Below are 11,981 nucleotides of genomic sequence, written 5' to 3'. Positions count from 1 at the left end.
AAAATTCCATAGCCCTAATTTATTTGGAAAAGTATACATTTATGTAAAATCTTTACAATGTCAAGGCATCCAATTTATTTGATGTTTCATGGTGATATTATCATCACCAGTTTATTTTGATAGCCATGTCGAGGTGTTGTGTATGCTTTTATGAAGACAGTGATTATAATATTGATGTTTGAATACAAGCTATAGCACAATAGATGATTGAGGATGTTGTGTCGTTCTCTAAAATAGCATCCAAACCATAATTCCAGTTATGAAAGATTTGCACCAAAAGCGCGCTCTCTCACACTCACTGGGCACACACACACACACACACACACACACACACAACCAGAATTTAAACTCCCAGACCCACGGGAGTACAACATTTAGTGTCTTTATAAAACAACATATTTGCAAAATATAGCCAAGGCTAATTTAAATATGCATAAATACCAAGAAAATAGTTTCCCATTTCAATTCAAATAATTGTGAATAACAACATTTACACACAGATCAGAAAACAAACTGTATATGAAAATAGGGTAGAAACCCTTTTTAAATGTCTTACTGCAGCAATCAAATCACCAGCAGGTGACATAGCTAAAGCAATAATCTATCTGTTTCACAAATTATTTACACAACATGGTCTTTAGAAGAAACACAGAACATACTGTATGCAATGTAACACAAGGCTTATTCAAGTTTGTGCAATATCAAACTCCACATCTTTGGAGGGGTTATCAACTATAAAAAACAACAAATATAATACAACAATAATCAACATAACTATGGTCAAATTCTTTAAAACATGTGTATATATTTACAATAGTGCAGACAAAATCTGAGAACAATGCAATGCAATGCAATGCAATGCAATGCATTAAGGTTAAAAACAAGTTTTCGATATAGATTTTTTTTGTCAAGTGAATCATTTCTCATGGTTTTGAATGTTCTTCGGTGGCTTAGACTACCCTGTTTATTAGCACTGTACCCAAAGTCTGAAACTTTGGGTACATTTGGAATCCGTAGTTTGTAGCTTATCAGTTTATTCATTTATAGACTGGGAATTTAGGAAACAACGTATTGCCATATGTTAGGGTAGGGTAGCCTAGTGGTTAGAGCATTGGACTAGTAACCAGAAGGTTGTAAGTTCAAGCCCCCAAGGTACAAATCTGTCTTTCTGCCCCTGAACAGGCAGTTAACCCACTGCTCCTAGGCTGTCATTGAAAATAAGAATTTGTTTTTAACTGACTTGCCTAGTTAAAAAAAGGTTTAATTAATTACACTATGAATGACACGTTTACATTAATAGTCCAAAAATAAACAGTTATGTCATGTCCTGAGAGTATAATGTTTTTCAATTTAGTACTTTTGGAACATATAAAATGTATTCGTCCAGTTTTACTTCTCCAAATTAAAAGTTTTTCTCAAAATCCTTGCGATTGTAAAGATGGCAGCTCAAAAGATTTTGATCTGAGATGTTTAACATCAACTGTTTTCCAAGTATTTACCCTGTTTGCAATATACCTATGTTCCCAGACATCACTCCCCTTAAATCTCTAAACAGCAGGTGGGAAATCTACCAGACATCTATTTTCTGTGCGATTCTTAGAATTCTGAAATGAAGTTTCAGTTAGCTATCATTTGGAAGTGTCAGTTGGAAAATTGTTAGTTTGCCGGCTCAGGGATATTAGGGGTGTGGTTCTCCAGTCTCATGGTCCAGGGGTCAGGGATGTAAAATGGAGGGTGGGTAAGGACTTCCTCCCCAGGCCCTGCCAGGGCAAAGGTGAACACGCCCCTCTGTCTCTCCATCTCCACCTCGTCCACCACTTGCTTCCTGTCTGACCGGTGCCGAGCCTCCCGACTCTCCCTGCTCTCTCTGCTCTCTCTGCTGTCACTGTCCAAGTCCTTATAACTCAGGTTCTTACCACCCAGACCCAGGTCCCGTCTTTCTCTCTCCCCAAGGCTCAGACTTTGACCTCTAACTCCCCCATGGGAGGGCAGAAGCCGGCATCCGCCCGACCTCTCAGTCAGCGTCTTGCCGCCCTCGTGGTGATTGGCCGAGCACGGAGGGCCCTGCAGGAAGTTGTTGACTGAGCGCCAAGCGGCCGGCTTGCGGCCCCGTCGAGGGCGTGAGATTCGGCAGCTCTGCCTCTTGATGTGGCGGTGCAGGTGGTCTGAACGTGTGAAGCTCTTGTAGCAGTGCTCACACTGGTAGGGCCGCACCCCTGTGTGGATACGCAGGTGGTTCTTTAGGTCATAGTTATGGACAAACTTGGAGTTACAGTGAAGACAGATATAGGGGCGCTCGCCTGTGTGCTTTCGCATATGGATCTTCAGTTTGTCTTGCCTGGAAAGACAAAAAATGAGTTATATTCTGTGTTTTGAAAAATGTAAGAGAGATGAAAGCATAGGTATACTTTGGGGTACTGGATGGAAGGTGAAACTATCGTGCCATAACAGTGGCAGGAAATGAGAAACCATTAAAGGGGGTTTCCAGTTTCCACCTTTTAGGTCTCGACTCTCAAGTGGTATTCAGATGAGAGGATGAAAATAATTACCCTGAACCACAAAAACACATTGTTCCCTTACCCTAATAACATTGCCCTTAAAAGATCTCAAATGCCGGTGTCAACATGATTGCTACACTCTTATAAAAAAGGTGCTATCTAAAACAAAAAGGGTCCTTTGGCTGAAGAACTGTTTTTGGTTCCAGGTAGAACCCTTTTGGTTCTACGTAGAACTTTTTGGGGTTCTTTATAGAACCCTTTCCATAGAGGGTTCCACGTAGAATCCACAAGGGTTCTACCTGGACCCAAAAAGGGTGCTCCTATGGGGAAACCCGAAGAACACTTTTGAAAGCATTTTATCTAAGGGTGTACATACAAGTAACATTGATTAAAAGATGATTGGGAAGCACTTTGTTTTACACATCCATATTCTGTATAGTCTATAGGACTATTAAGACCTATTACTGTGCGAGGAAAGTGCAGTGTCCGAAATCTGTCTTGCCTACAACCTACTGAAATAATACTATGTATTAATCGCACTTCATACTTAAGCAGTAAGCAACAAGTATCAACATACTAGACTCATACTGAGAATGCATCATCTGATGCGGAATTTCCCACCATTCGTTCATTTTGATACAGCCCGTCCTCTTATCTCATTATCAGCTGCAGTCAAACACGTGGGTCTGAAAGACGATTCTCTTCCTCAATCGCATGCAGTGAATTCTACTAGATGAAAATCCGAAATGAGTATGAAATCCTGGTATTTAAAGCATATTGAATTTTCAAAGATTCACATACAGTGCCTTCTGAAAATACTGTTTAACATGATTGTTTTATGACTGCCTCATCTCTGTATCCCTCAGTCAAGCAGTACATTTCAAACACAGATTCAACCACAAAGTCCAGGGAGTGTTTTCCAATGCCGCTATTGGTAGATGGGTAAAGATAATGATAAAAACAGACATTGAATATCCCTTTGAGCATGGTGAAGTTTTTAAGATACACTTGTCCTTCCTAACTCAGTTGCCAGAGAGGAAGGAAACCACGCAAGGATTTCACTATGAGGCCAATGGTGAAGTTAATGGCTGTGATAGGAGAAAACTGAGGATGGATCAACAATGTTGTAGTTACTCCACAATACTAATCTAATTGACAGCGTGAAAAGAAGGAATTCTCTACAGCAAAAACAATATTCAAAAAAATGACTCAGGGGTGTGAATACTTATGTAAATTATATATTTCTGTATTTCATTATCAATAAATGCAACAATTTCTAAAAACATGGTTTCACTGTCATTATTGTGTAGATAGATGAAATAAATGTAATCAATGTTGAGTTTGTAAGAACAAAATGTGGAATAAGTCAAGGGGTATGGATACTTTCTGAAGTCACTGTATGTATACTATACATCGTTTTATTTTCTTAACCCAGAAAGCTACAATTTCAAACACAAGTATGGATATTTAGACACAGTGTATATGAATTTGTCATACCTGGTGAATCGCACCTCACAGATGGTGCACATGTATGGTTTCTCTCCTGTGTGGGTCCTCATGTGTCTGGGTAGTTTCCCTGCCCCCTGGATCACCTTGTTACATATAGGACACTGCTGGGAGGCTTTAGGCTTCATCTTCCGCTCTTCCTCCAGCTGCAAGGGAGGGAACAGCGCCCCCAGGTGGCTTGACGTGCTCAGGAAGCCCATGTAGGAGCGGAAGTCTGCCTCGTCCTTTATCTGGCCCAGATGGAAGGGAGACCCCTCGGACCGTACCACCCCCATCTCAACTCCCATCCCTGATAGGCCGGAATTCAGGAAGTTTTTCAGGAAGTCCCCATGCAGCATGCTGGGCGGGACTTCCTCCTTTAGCTCCTCCTTGATGATCTCTCTTTTCACAACTAGGTCTAGGGGTCTGTTGTCCAGCTGGGGGGGGTAGGAGGGGCGGGGAGTCTGGGCATGGTGGTTGGGGTCTAGAACCTTTTGGGGGAAACCTGGGAAATCTGCGGCCCACATGGGAGGGTAGAAGCCGGGGAACAGAGGGGAAAAGTTAGCCCTCCTGTCCAGGACTGATGGCATTTTAGGGTATAGCCCTTCCTGTAGCAGGGATTCAATGGAAAAGTATTTGAGGGCTCGGCTCTCCATGCTCTCATGCTCTTGCCGGAGTTTCTCACACTGAGAGTCTGTGTCCCGACACTTCCTCTCATTCTGCTGCAGCTCGTACTGCTGCTGGTACTGGGAGGTATTGGGTGGACTGGGAGCTGCTCCTCTCTCTGACCCGACCTGGTCCTGACTCTCTGACGACCTCATTGACCTCTCACTGGCATTATCCTCCTCGTTATCCTCCTGCTCGTCCTTCCTTGACTCATCATCCTCCTCCATGTCTTTATCCTCCTCCTCTTCATCATCTTCCTCCTCTTCTTCTACATCATCCTCCTCTTCCTCCTCTCCTCCTCCACCTCCTTCTCCTCCCTCACCAGAGTCCATAATCTCCAGACACACGTTGATGATGCAGGGAATTTCCAGCATCTGAGCCGCTCCAAGGATCTCCTTTACGTTGGACGCCGTCACCGTCAGCGTGGATGTGTAAGCAAACTCCAAGATTGCAGTCAGCGACTCGGGGGCCACAAAGTCTATCTCAAACACCCCATGCTGGTCCCTTCCGTCAGAGGCCACGGTGAAGAGCTTCTTGAAGTACTGGCTGCAGGCGGCAAGGACCGAGCGGTGGGTACGGTACTCATGGTCTTGTACAACGAGGACTACATCACAGAGTAACCCGGAGCGGCGCTGCTCGTTGAGGCAGCACAGAACGTCACTGCTGTGGTTGGGGAATGGAATCCCGATCAGGTCATCCTCTGTGTGGGCCATCCTCTCCTCTCCTTCTCTTACTTATTTACAACACATGGAGAGAAACACAATATCATTTATTTCCAATCAAATGTATTGCTTAAGCCCTTTTAACATCAACAGTTGTCACAAACTGCTTTACCCAGCCTAGATCCCAAAATAATCAGAAGCACACTGCCAAGCAAGTGTTATTTCTATGGAGGTAGACATTTAATGTTATTAAACCATTCCTTCACCAGGCAAGTTAATTTATAGATTAGTGATACAACAAAATCGCTTTGCAGAGCTGCACAGACCATAGTTGATGAAAGATGAATATTCTTTAGATTAGAGTGAAGTGTTGAATGCTATCCTATGGAGGATCTTGTGAAAACGTGTTAATTCTCTAAGATGTTTACGGTGAGTGATAAAAATGTTTTGGGCCGTTTTCTCGCCCATTCATGTCCTGTCTATGAATAGAGTTTAAACTTGTAGCTGTCCGCTCCTCAGCGGTTACTGCAGGCATGTGGATAGATACTTTCAGATGGCTTCTTACCACAACCGCATTGTTGACTGGATCCAAATTGTCCACAGCTTCTGTTACGTTACAGTATAAAGCCAGAGTAAATAAGCTATGAGTTAATAATATCCATCTGCAGTTTAAGTCCTGTCTAAGCCGGGGGGGAAGATCTTCTTTTTATTATGCTAATTGTGCTGATCAGTTACCAATTAAACATGTAATATTCTCAATCTTGTTGCTAGGGAACAGTTTCTATGATTATCATACAGAAACAGTATCTATACACAGTGGAAGATACCTATAGAAGAAGACCTAGGTTAGAGACCCCCTCTTTTTACGCTGCTGCTCCTCTCTGTTTATCATATATGCATAGTCACTTTAACTATACATTCATGTACATGCTACCTCAATTGGCCTGACCAACCAGTGCTCCCGCACATTGGCTTACCGGGCTATCTGCATTGTGTCCCGCCACCCACCACCCGCCAACCCCTCTTTTACGCTACTGCTACTCTCTGTTCATCATATATGCATAGTCACTTTAACCATATCTACATGCACATACTACCTCAATCTCTGTATGATCTTGAGTAAAAATTACTTGAAGAAGTAGAAAAATTACAGAATTTCTCCAAATGCCTTTTCTACTTTAAGTGGAATCACATTTCCGGAGCGTTTTGTACATATAAAAATGTTTTTTTTTGTCAGTTTTACTTTTCAGAAATAATTCAAATAAATACCTGATGAGAGAGAGCGAGAAAGAGAGAGGGGGGGGGTGAAGACAGAGAAGGCGAGGGCAAGAGATATAGAGAGCCCAAAAGTTCCCTAACAGGTTGCACAAACATTAACACTGTGAAGGACTAGGAGCCCATCCCTGGAAAACCCAGCCAAGTCAAACAATTGGTGCGGAGCTTAGAACAAGAGAGGGGCCAGGGAGGGCCAGGAGGGAGTCCATGGTTGGTCTCCATAAGTATCCTAAATGGCACCCTATTCCCTATATAGTGCACTGCTTTTGACCAGAGCCCTATGGGCCCAGGTCAAAAGTAGTGCTAAGGAATAGGATGCCATTTGGGATGTAGCTATCTCCCCCACCCTGGGATCATGTGCTGCAGGCTAGGAAGCAGCCTCTCTCTCTCTCTCGCTCTCTCTCTCTCTCTCTCTCTCTCTCTCTCTCTCTCTCTCGCTCACACCAGGGCTAATTACCATGTACTGGAGAGGATCTGAGGAGGATGTGCCACATGGACAGAGAGGGGAGGAGGGCACTGCTTATCCAGGGCAAGGTCCTGGATGGATCACTGTTTCATCACCCTTTCCCTCTCTCCCTCCCCTCAAAACAGTCAGGGTGGGGACTCCACTTGTAAACCTTTGTCAAAGGGCCTGATAACCCCTTATTTTTTTGTGATTTGCTCTGGCAGTCTCTCCCTGTTCTGTCTGTCAGCCCATGGAAAGACACCTTTGATCCTGTGTTAATACTAAATAGACCCCATAGACCACATCAAAGCTGTTCCACTTTGCTTTGTTAAAGAGTCCCAGATAATGCACCTATTAGAAACAATTATGTACAAAAGACTGTCACTATTGTTTTGGATTAAAACATTTATTTTTACTTGATTAAATTCAAATCCTAATAGTACAGTATATCTTTGATAGTGAGCAGGAAGAACAAGCCTTAAAACTTCTCTAGGGTAGGTGGCACTATTTTCACCTCCGGATGAAAAGCGTGCCCAAAGTAAACTGCCTGCTACTCAGGCCCAAAAGCTAGGATATGCATAATTGGTAGATGTGGAAAGAAAACACTCTAACGTTTCCAAAACTGTTAAAATAATGTCTGTGAGTAAAACAGAACTGATTTGGCAGGCGAAAACCTAAGAAAAGTCCAGTATTCTATTCAATGCCATTAAAGTATCCATTGACTTAGGACTCAAATTACAGTTCCTATGCCTTCCACTAGATGTCAACAGTCTTTAGAAATTGTTTCAGGCTTGTATTCTGAAAAATGAGGGAGTAAGAGCAGTCCCTAAAGTGTCACAGAGCTTTTTCATGCGCAATCCCGAGAGCGCGCCTTTCTTGTTCACCTTTTATATTGACGACGTTATTGTCCGGTTGAAATGTTATTGATTATTTAGGCTAAAAACAACCTGAGGATTGAATAATAACATCGTTTGACATGTTTCTTTGAACTTTACGGATACAATTTGGATTTTTTGTCTGCCTGTTGTGACTGCGTTTGAGCCTGTGGATTACTGAAGATAACGGGCGAACAAAACTGAGGTTTTTGGATATAAAGAGAGACTTTATCGAATAAAATGAACATTTATTGAGTAAATGAATGTCTTCTGAGTGTAACCATATGAAGATCAGCAAAGGTAAGTAATTCATTTTATTTCTGACTTGTGTAACTCTTCTGCTTGGCTGGTTATTGTTTGTAATGATTTGTCTGCTGGGCGATGTTCTCAAATAATCGCATGGTATGCTTTCGCCGTAAAGCCTTTTTGAAATCTAACACCGTGGTTGGATTCACAAGAAGTTCATCTTTAAACCCATGTGTAACACTTGTATGTTTTCTGAATTTTTATAATCAGTATTTCTGTTTTTGAATTTGGAGCTCTGCAATTTCACTGGATGTTGGTCAGGTGTGATGTTACCGTCCTACGTACCCTAGAGGTTAATACACTGCAGAAGGATAAATGGCACAATGAGAGAGCAGGTTGGCCTGTCCACAGCTCCTCTTCTCCGACCCCTCACAGTGAGTGACTATTGCCCACTACCACTTGCCCACCCCAACTCTGTGTCACCACAACCAACACTGTGTCCTTGCTTGCCTCCAGTCCTGTGGTAGGCAGTGTCATCATTAGAGGCTGCCAGGGGCCAGACAGTGGCTAACTAGGGGGCTAACAGTAACACAGCTCTCTCTCTCTCTGTCTCCAACCCCCACACCACCACTTCTGATTAGTGAACCCAGGCCCACCAAGGGCCACTGTCTGGGGAAATACTGATCTGGACTATAAGCTACACTATACAATTGGCATTCAGAGCCAAACGTACAGCCTGTTATTTAAAATGAGTCGTTATGGATAGAAATAGCTCCACTGTCTGGGGGGAACACTAGTTTAGAAAAAACTACACTGACTATAAAATTGGCTATTATTCTACAGACTGTTGTTTAGAATTAGATGTTTGTCATAACACCCATAGTGTGGCTCTAAAGACCTACACTGTGATATGTACAGATCTTTTCATCATTAAATTAATGATACAGTATACCCATCAATTCTTAAAGAAAATGATGACTGCCATTACTTTGCCACATGTTAAAGAAAATGGCCCTGGTATCTTTATACAAGCTTAAATTGTGATCACATGCCATTTCAATCTGTTACACAGAATGTAGAGGAAAATCATTTCTAACTACTGTCTTGTTCATTATAATAGGAGGAAAGTACACCTGTAACAGTGAGTGATTACATTTAATAGACCAAGATTTAAAAGTAGTGAATTATTGTGGGAGACAAATGATTACCTATAAGCCAATCGTACAGCAGTTTATTATCGGGCCATCACTCAGTCTCCAGGGGAGCCTGAAGGTTCACACCATTATCTAGCTTAGACAGTACAGGTATTGTTTTTGTGGTTTATTAGGTCTCAGAGGTCAACCTTTGGTTTATTGATTCCATTTCGGAACATTCCATTATTGATTCCATTCCAATAACACTTTACAATAAGGTTATCTTTATAGAGGGTTCATAATTAGTTAATTGGCTGGCTATTATTAATTTATAGATACATTATATATCTATAATAAACAGACATGAATTTATATTCTTATGATTACGGGCTGTTCTGTTTTAATTCATGAGTTTAATTTAGACCACTGATGTTTTGAATTAAATTGTTGATGATCCCCAGCAGACTTTATAGTTTGGGAGAATTGTTGGTGTCTTCTTGACAACCACTTTTATCAAGCTCACCACCTCTCCTCATCTCATAGTTTTAGATATTTATGACAAATGAATAATAATAAAAATAATAATAATAAGTATCAGTAAAAGTCAACCAGATAGCAGATGAGGCGGATACAGACATTTTTCTTACAAAATATATTTTCATTTTCATATTTGCTACTCTGTAAAACAAATCTATACAGCTAATTTTACTTGCACGTCTATTAGTACCCCCAAAATGTTTTAACTAGACAACCATTGTGAAACAAAAAAGCCTAATCCTTATATTTTGTAAGCAGATGAGGCAAGAGTTTCATGAGATAATAAACAACAAGTGTGTCACAAACAATAGTCTTCTATACCACAGGTTCTCAATCTGTCAACACTCCAACTTTAACTTTAGTTCAAAAAATATGTTTTTTGGTTTCATGAATTACTTCAGAATCAGTAATAAGAGAACTAGTAATGTTTCATGAATTACTGCGGAATCAGTAATACGAGCACTGCATTTTCTTGAGACTGCGTCTCATAGTGCTTTCCAAATAATTCCGAGTCATCAAATTACCATATCCACACACAGAGCTAAGTCTCTGTCAGAGTACACAGACACATACACACTGAACAGGTGTACTGTGCACAAGTACTGTAGCACAGTTATACTGATACACTGCAAGCACTAAGCAGACACACTCACATAAAATGACACATATAAAGATGAAGAATTTTCAGAATTCCGAACTATAATCCTCATAATCATGGCCTACCTTCTTAATTACTTCCTTTCCTTTTTTGTTTATTATTCCAAGTCTACCAGTGATGTCCAGTGACCTGCCACATTGCTTCTTCAGAGTAGAGTACCCAGAGATGACAGTCAGTCCGTCGGTCGGTCAGTCAGTATATTCACAGTCACAACTACCTCGCATCGGATGCCCATTCACAAAAACAGGGAATATCCACGCTTCCAACACCAATACAAAGATAAGGAACTGCTAGTAGAGTGGAACGGTAGAACATCGGAGCGGAGAGAAGTGTGGGTGTCCCTGTCAGGCTTAAACAGGCTGGTGAGCAAAGCAATAGTGGAGTTGAGCGAGAGAAGGCAGGCTTGTCAGATTCACAGTAGGGAGGGAGAGCAGAGCAGCACTACTGCAATGTGGAGATGTCGGGTTTTATAGCAGGGTGGGTAGCTAAAAGATAATAATACCCCAGCCCTCCTCCACAACACAAGTTAAGCACACTATGTAATAAGCTCATGGCTCAGACACCCTCTGATTTAGGTCAGACAAAATGACATTTTTGTTTTGTTACAGTACATTTCAGTATGGAGGGATGGAGGGAGTGGGGTGAAGCTGCTAGGGCTTGTTTAGGGAGGGAGAGGATAAAAAAGAAAGAAGAAAAAACTAAAATATGTATTTTTTTTTTTTAACTTCAAACTAGCCACTTAAGAATTCAACCGAGGAGAGATCAGAGATGAAGCGACAACGTTGCTGTTGATGAACAACTTTAAGATTAAAACCAAAAAATGAATGTTTTATTTGGTCAAATTGGACATGATACAGTACAGTATTGTAGCCCTTCAATGGCCTAAATTTCAACTCGGACAAATGTCTGCCATTCGATTCTTTCACACACTTAAAGGATATTGCTTACTTGTAGCTCTGTTTTTACCACAAACTCAGCCTGAGGTCAGTGTGGGCTGGGAGACAGACTGCTAATCTGAGTTTATAATCTGGAGCAGCTCTCCATTCTATTCTTTAACAACCTGTCTGTTTCCTGTTGATTCATGTCTAGTCAAATGTTGCTCCATCCTTCACCTGAATGTCTTGGATGGTTTTTACAATTTGTAATAATATTCTATTTTATTTTTATAAAAATAGAGATACATTTGTACAAGACTAAATCCCAAATAAAAACAAACCATTTGAATTTAGATATCGACAGTATATCTAATCAATTATTTGACCTCTTGTTTGACTTCCTGTGTATGATTTAAAATGAAGTTAGGTTTGAAGGATCGGAGAGGTGACAGATTCTTCTGTTTGAGTCAGTGATCACAGCAGTGGGAGTATATTATACAGCTCCCTCTGTCTGTAGAGTTCGAAGACAGCCTCTTTAGACCAGGGTGTTTACATAGAACAGAAAGGAGAAACAGAGAAAAGATGTGGTCGCCCTCCTCTTCAATTTAGAAAAGGAAATTATCAGT

The 11,981-nt window shown here is 41.2% G+C and overlaps 1 protein-coding gene across 1 annotated transcript; it reads right to left on the bottom strand.

Annotated features, from left to right (window-relative positions):
* Positions 1–1,584: 1,584 nt before the first annotated feature.
* On the bottom strand, positions 1,585–10,794 carry LOC139410066 (zinc finger and BTB domain-containing protein 7C-like). Its single transcript, XM_071155502.1, has 3 exons — positions 10,546–10,794; positions 3,996–5,382; positions 1,585–2,338 (listed from the first exon to the last, which is right to left on the bottom strand). Exons 2-3 carry the CDS (start codon positions 5,360–5,362, stop codon positions 1,657–1,659), a joined length of 2,049 nt encoding a protein of 682 aa, XP_071011603.1. The 5' UTR covers positions 5,363–5,382; positions 10,546–10,794; the 3' UTR covers positions 1,585–1,656.
* Positions 10,795–11,981: the final 1,187 nt, after the last annotated feature.

This window comes from Oncorhynchus clarkii, chromosome 5 (genome assembly GCF_045791955.1).
Source record: "Oncorhynchus clarkii lewisi isolate Uvic-CL-2024 chromosome 5, UVic_Ocla_1.0, whole genome shotgun sequence".
In the NCBI taxonomy this organism is placed as follows: domain Eukaryota; kingdom Metazoa; phylum Chordata; class Actinopteri; order Salmoniformes; family Salmonidae; genus Oncorhynchus; species Oncorhynchus clarkii.
The sequence above is the reverse complement of the archived record's forward strand: the minus strand, read 5'-3'. Positions and strand labels throughout refer to the sequence as shown.

What these genes read in the sequence shown, in the direction of transcription:
- LOC139410066 (XM_071155502.1), bottom strand. Translation starts at nt 5,362, where the DNA reads ATGGCCCACACAGAGGATGACCTGATCGGGATTCCATTCCCCAACCAC. An exon ending in TGTGAGGTGCGATTCACCAG is followed by an intron (nt 2,339 to 3,995) that starts GTATGACAAATT and finishes TTGTCTTTCCAG; the next exon opens with GCAAGACAAACTGAAGATCC.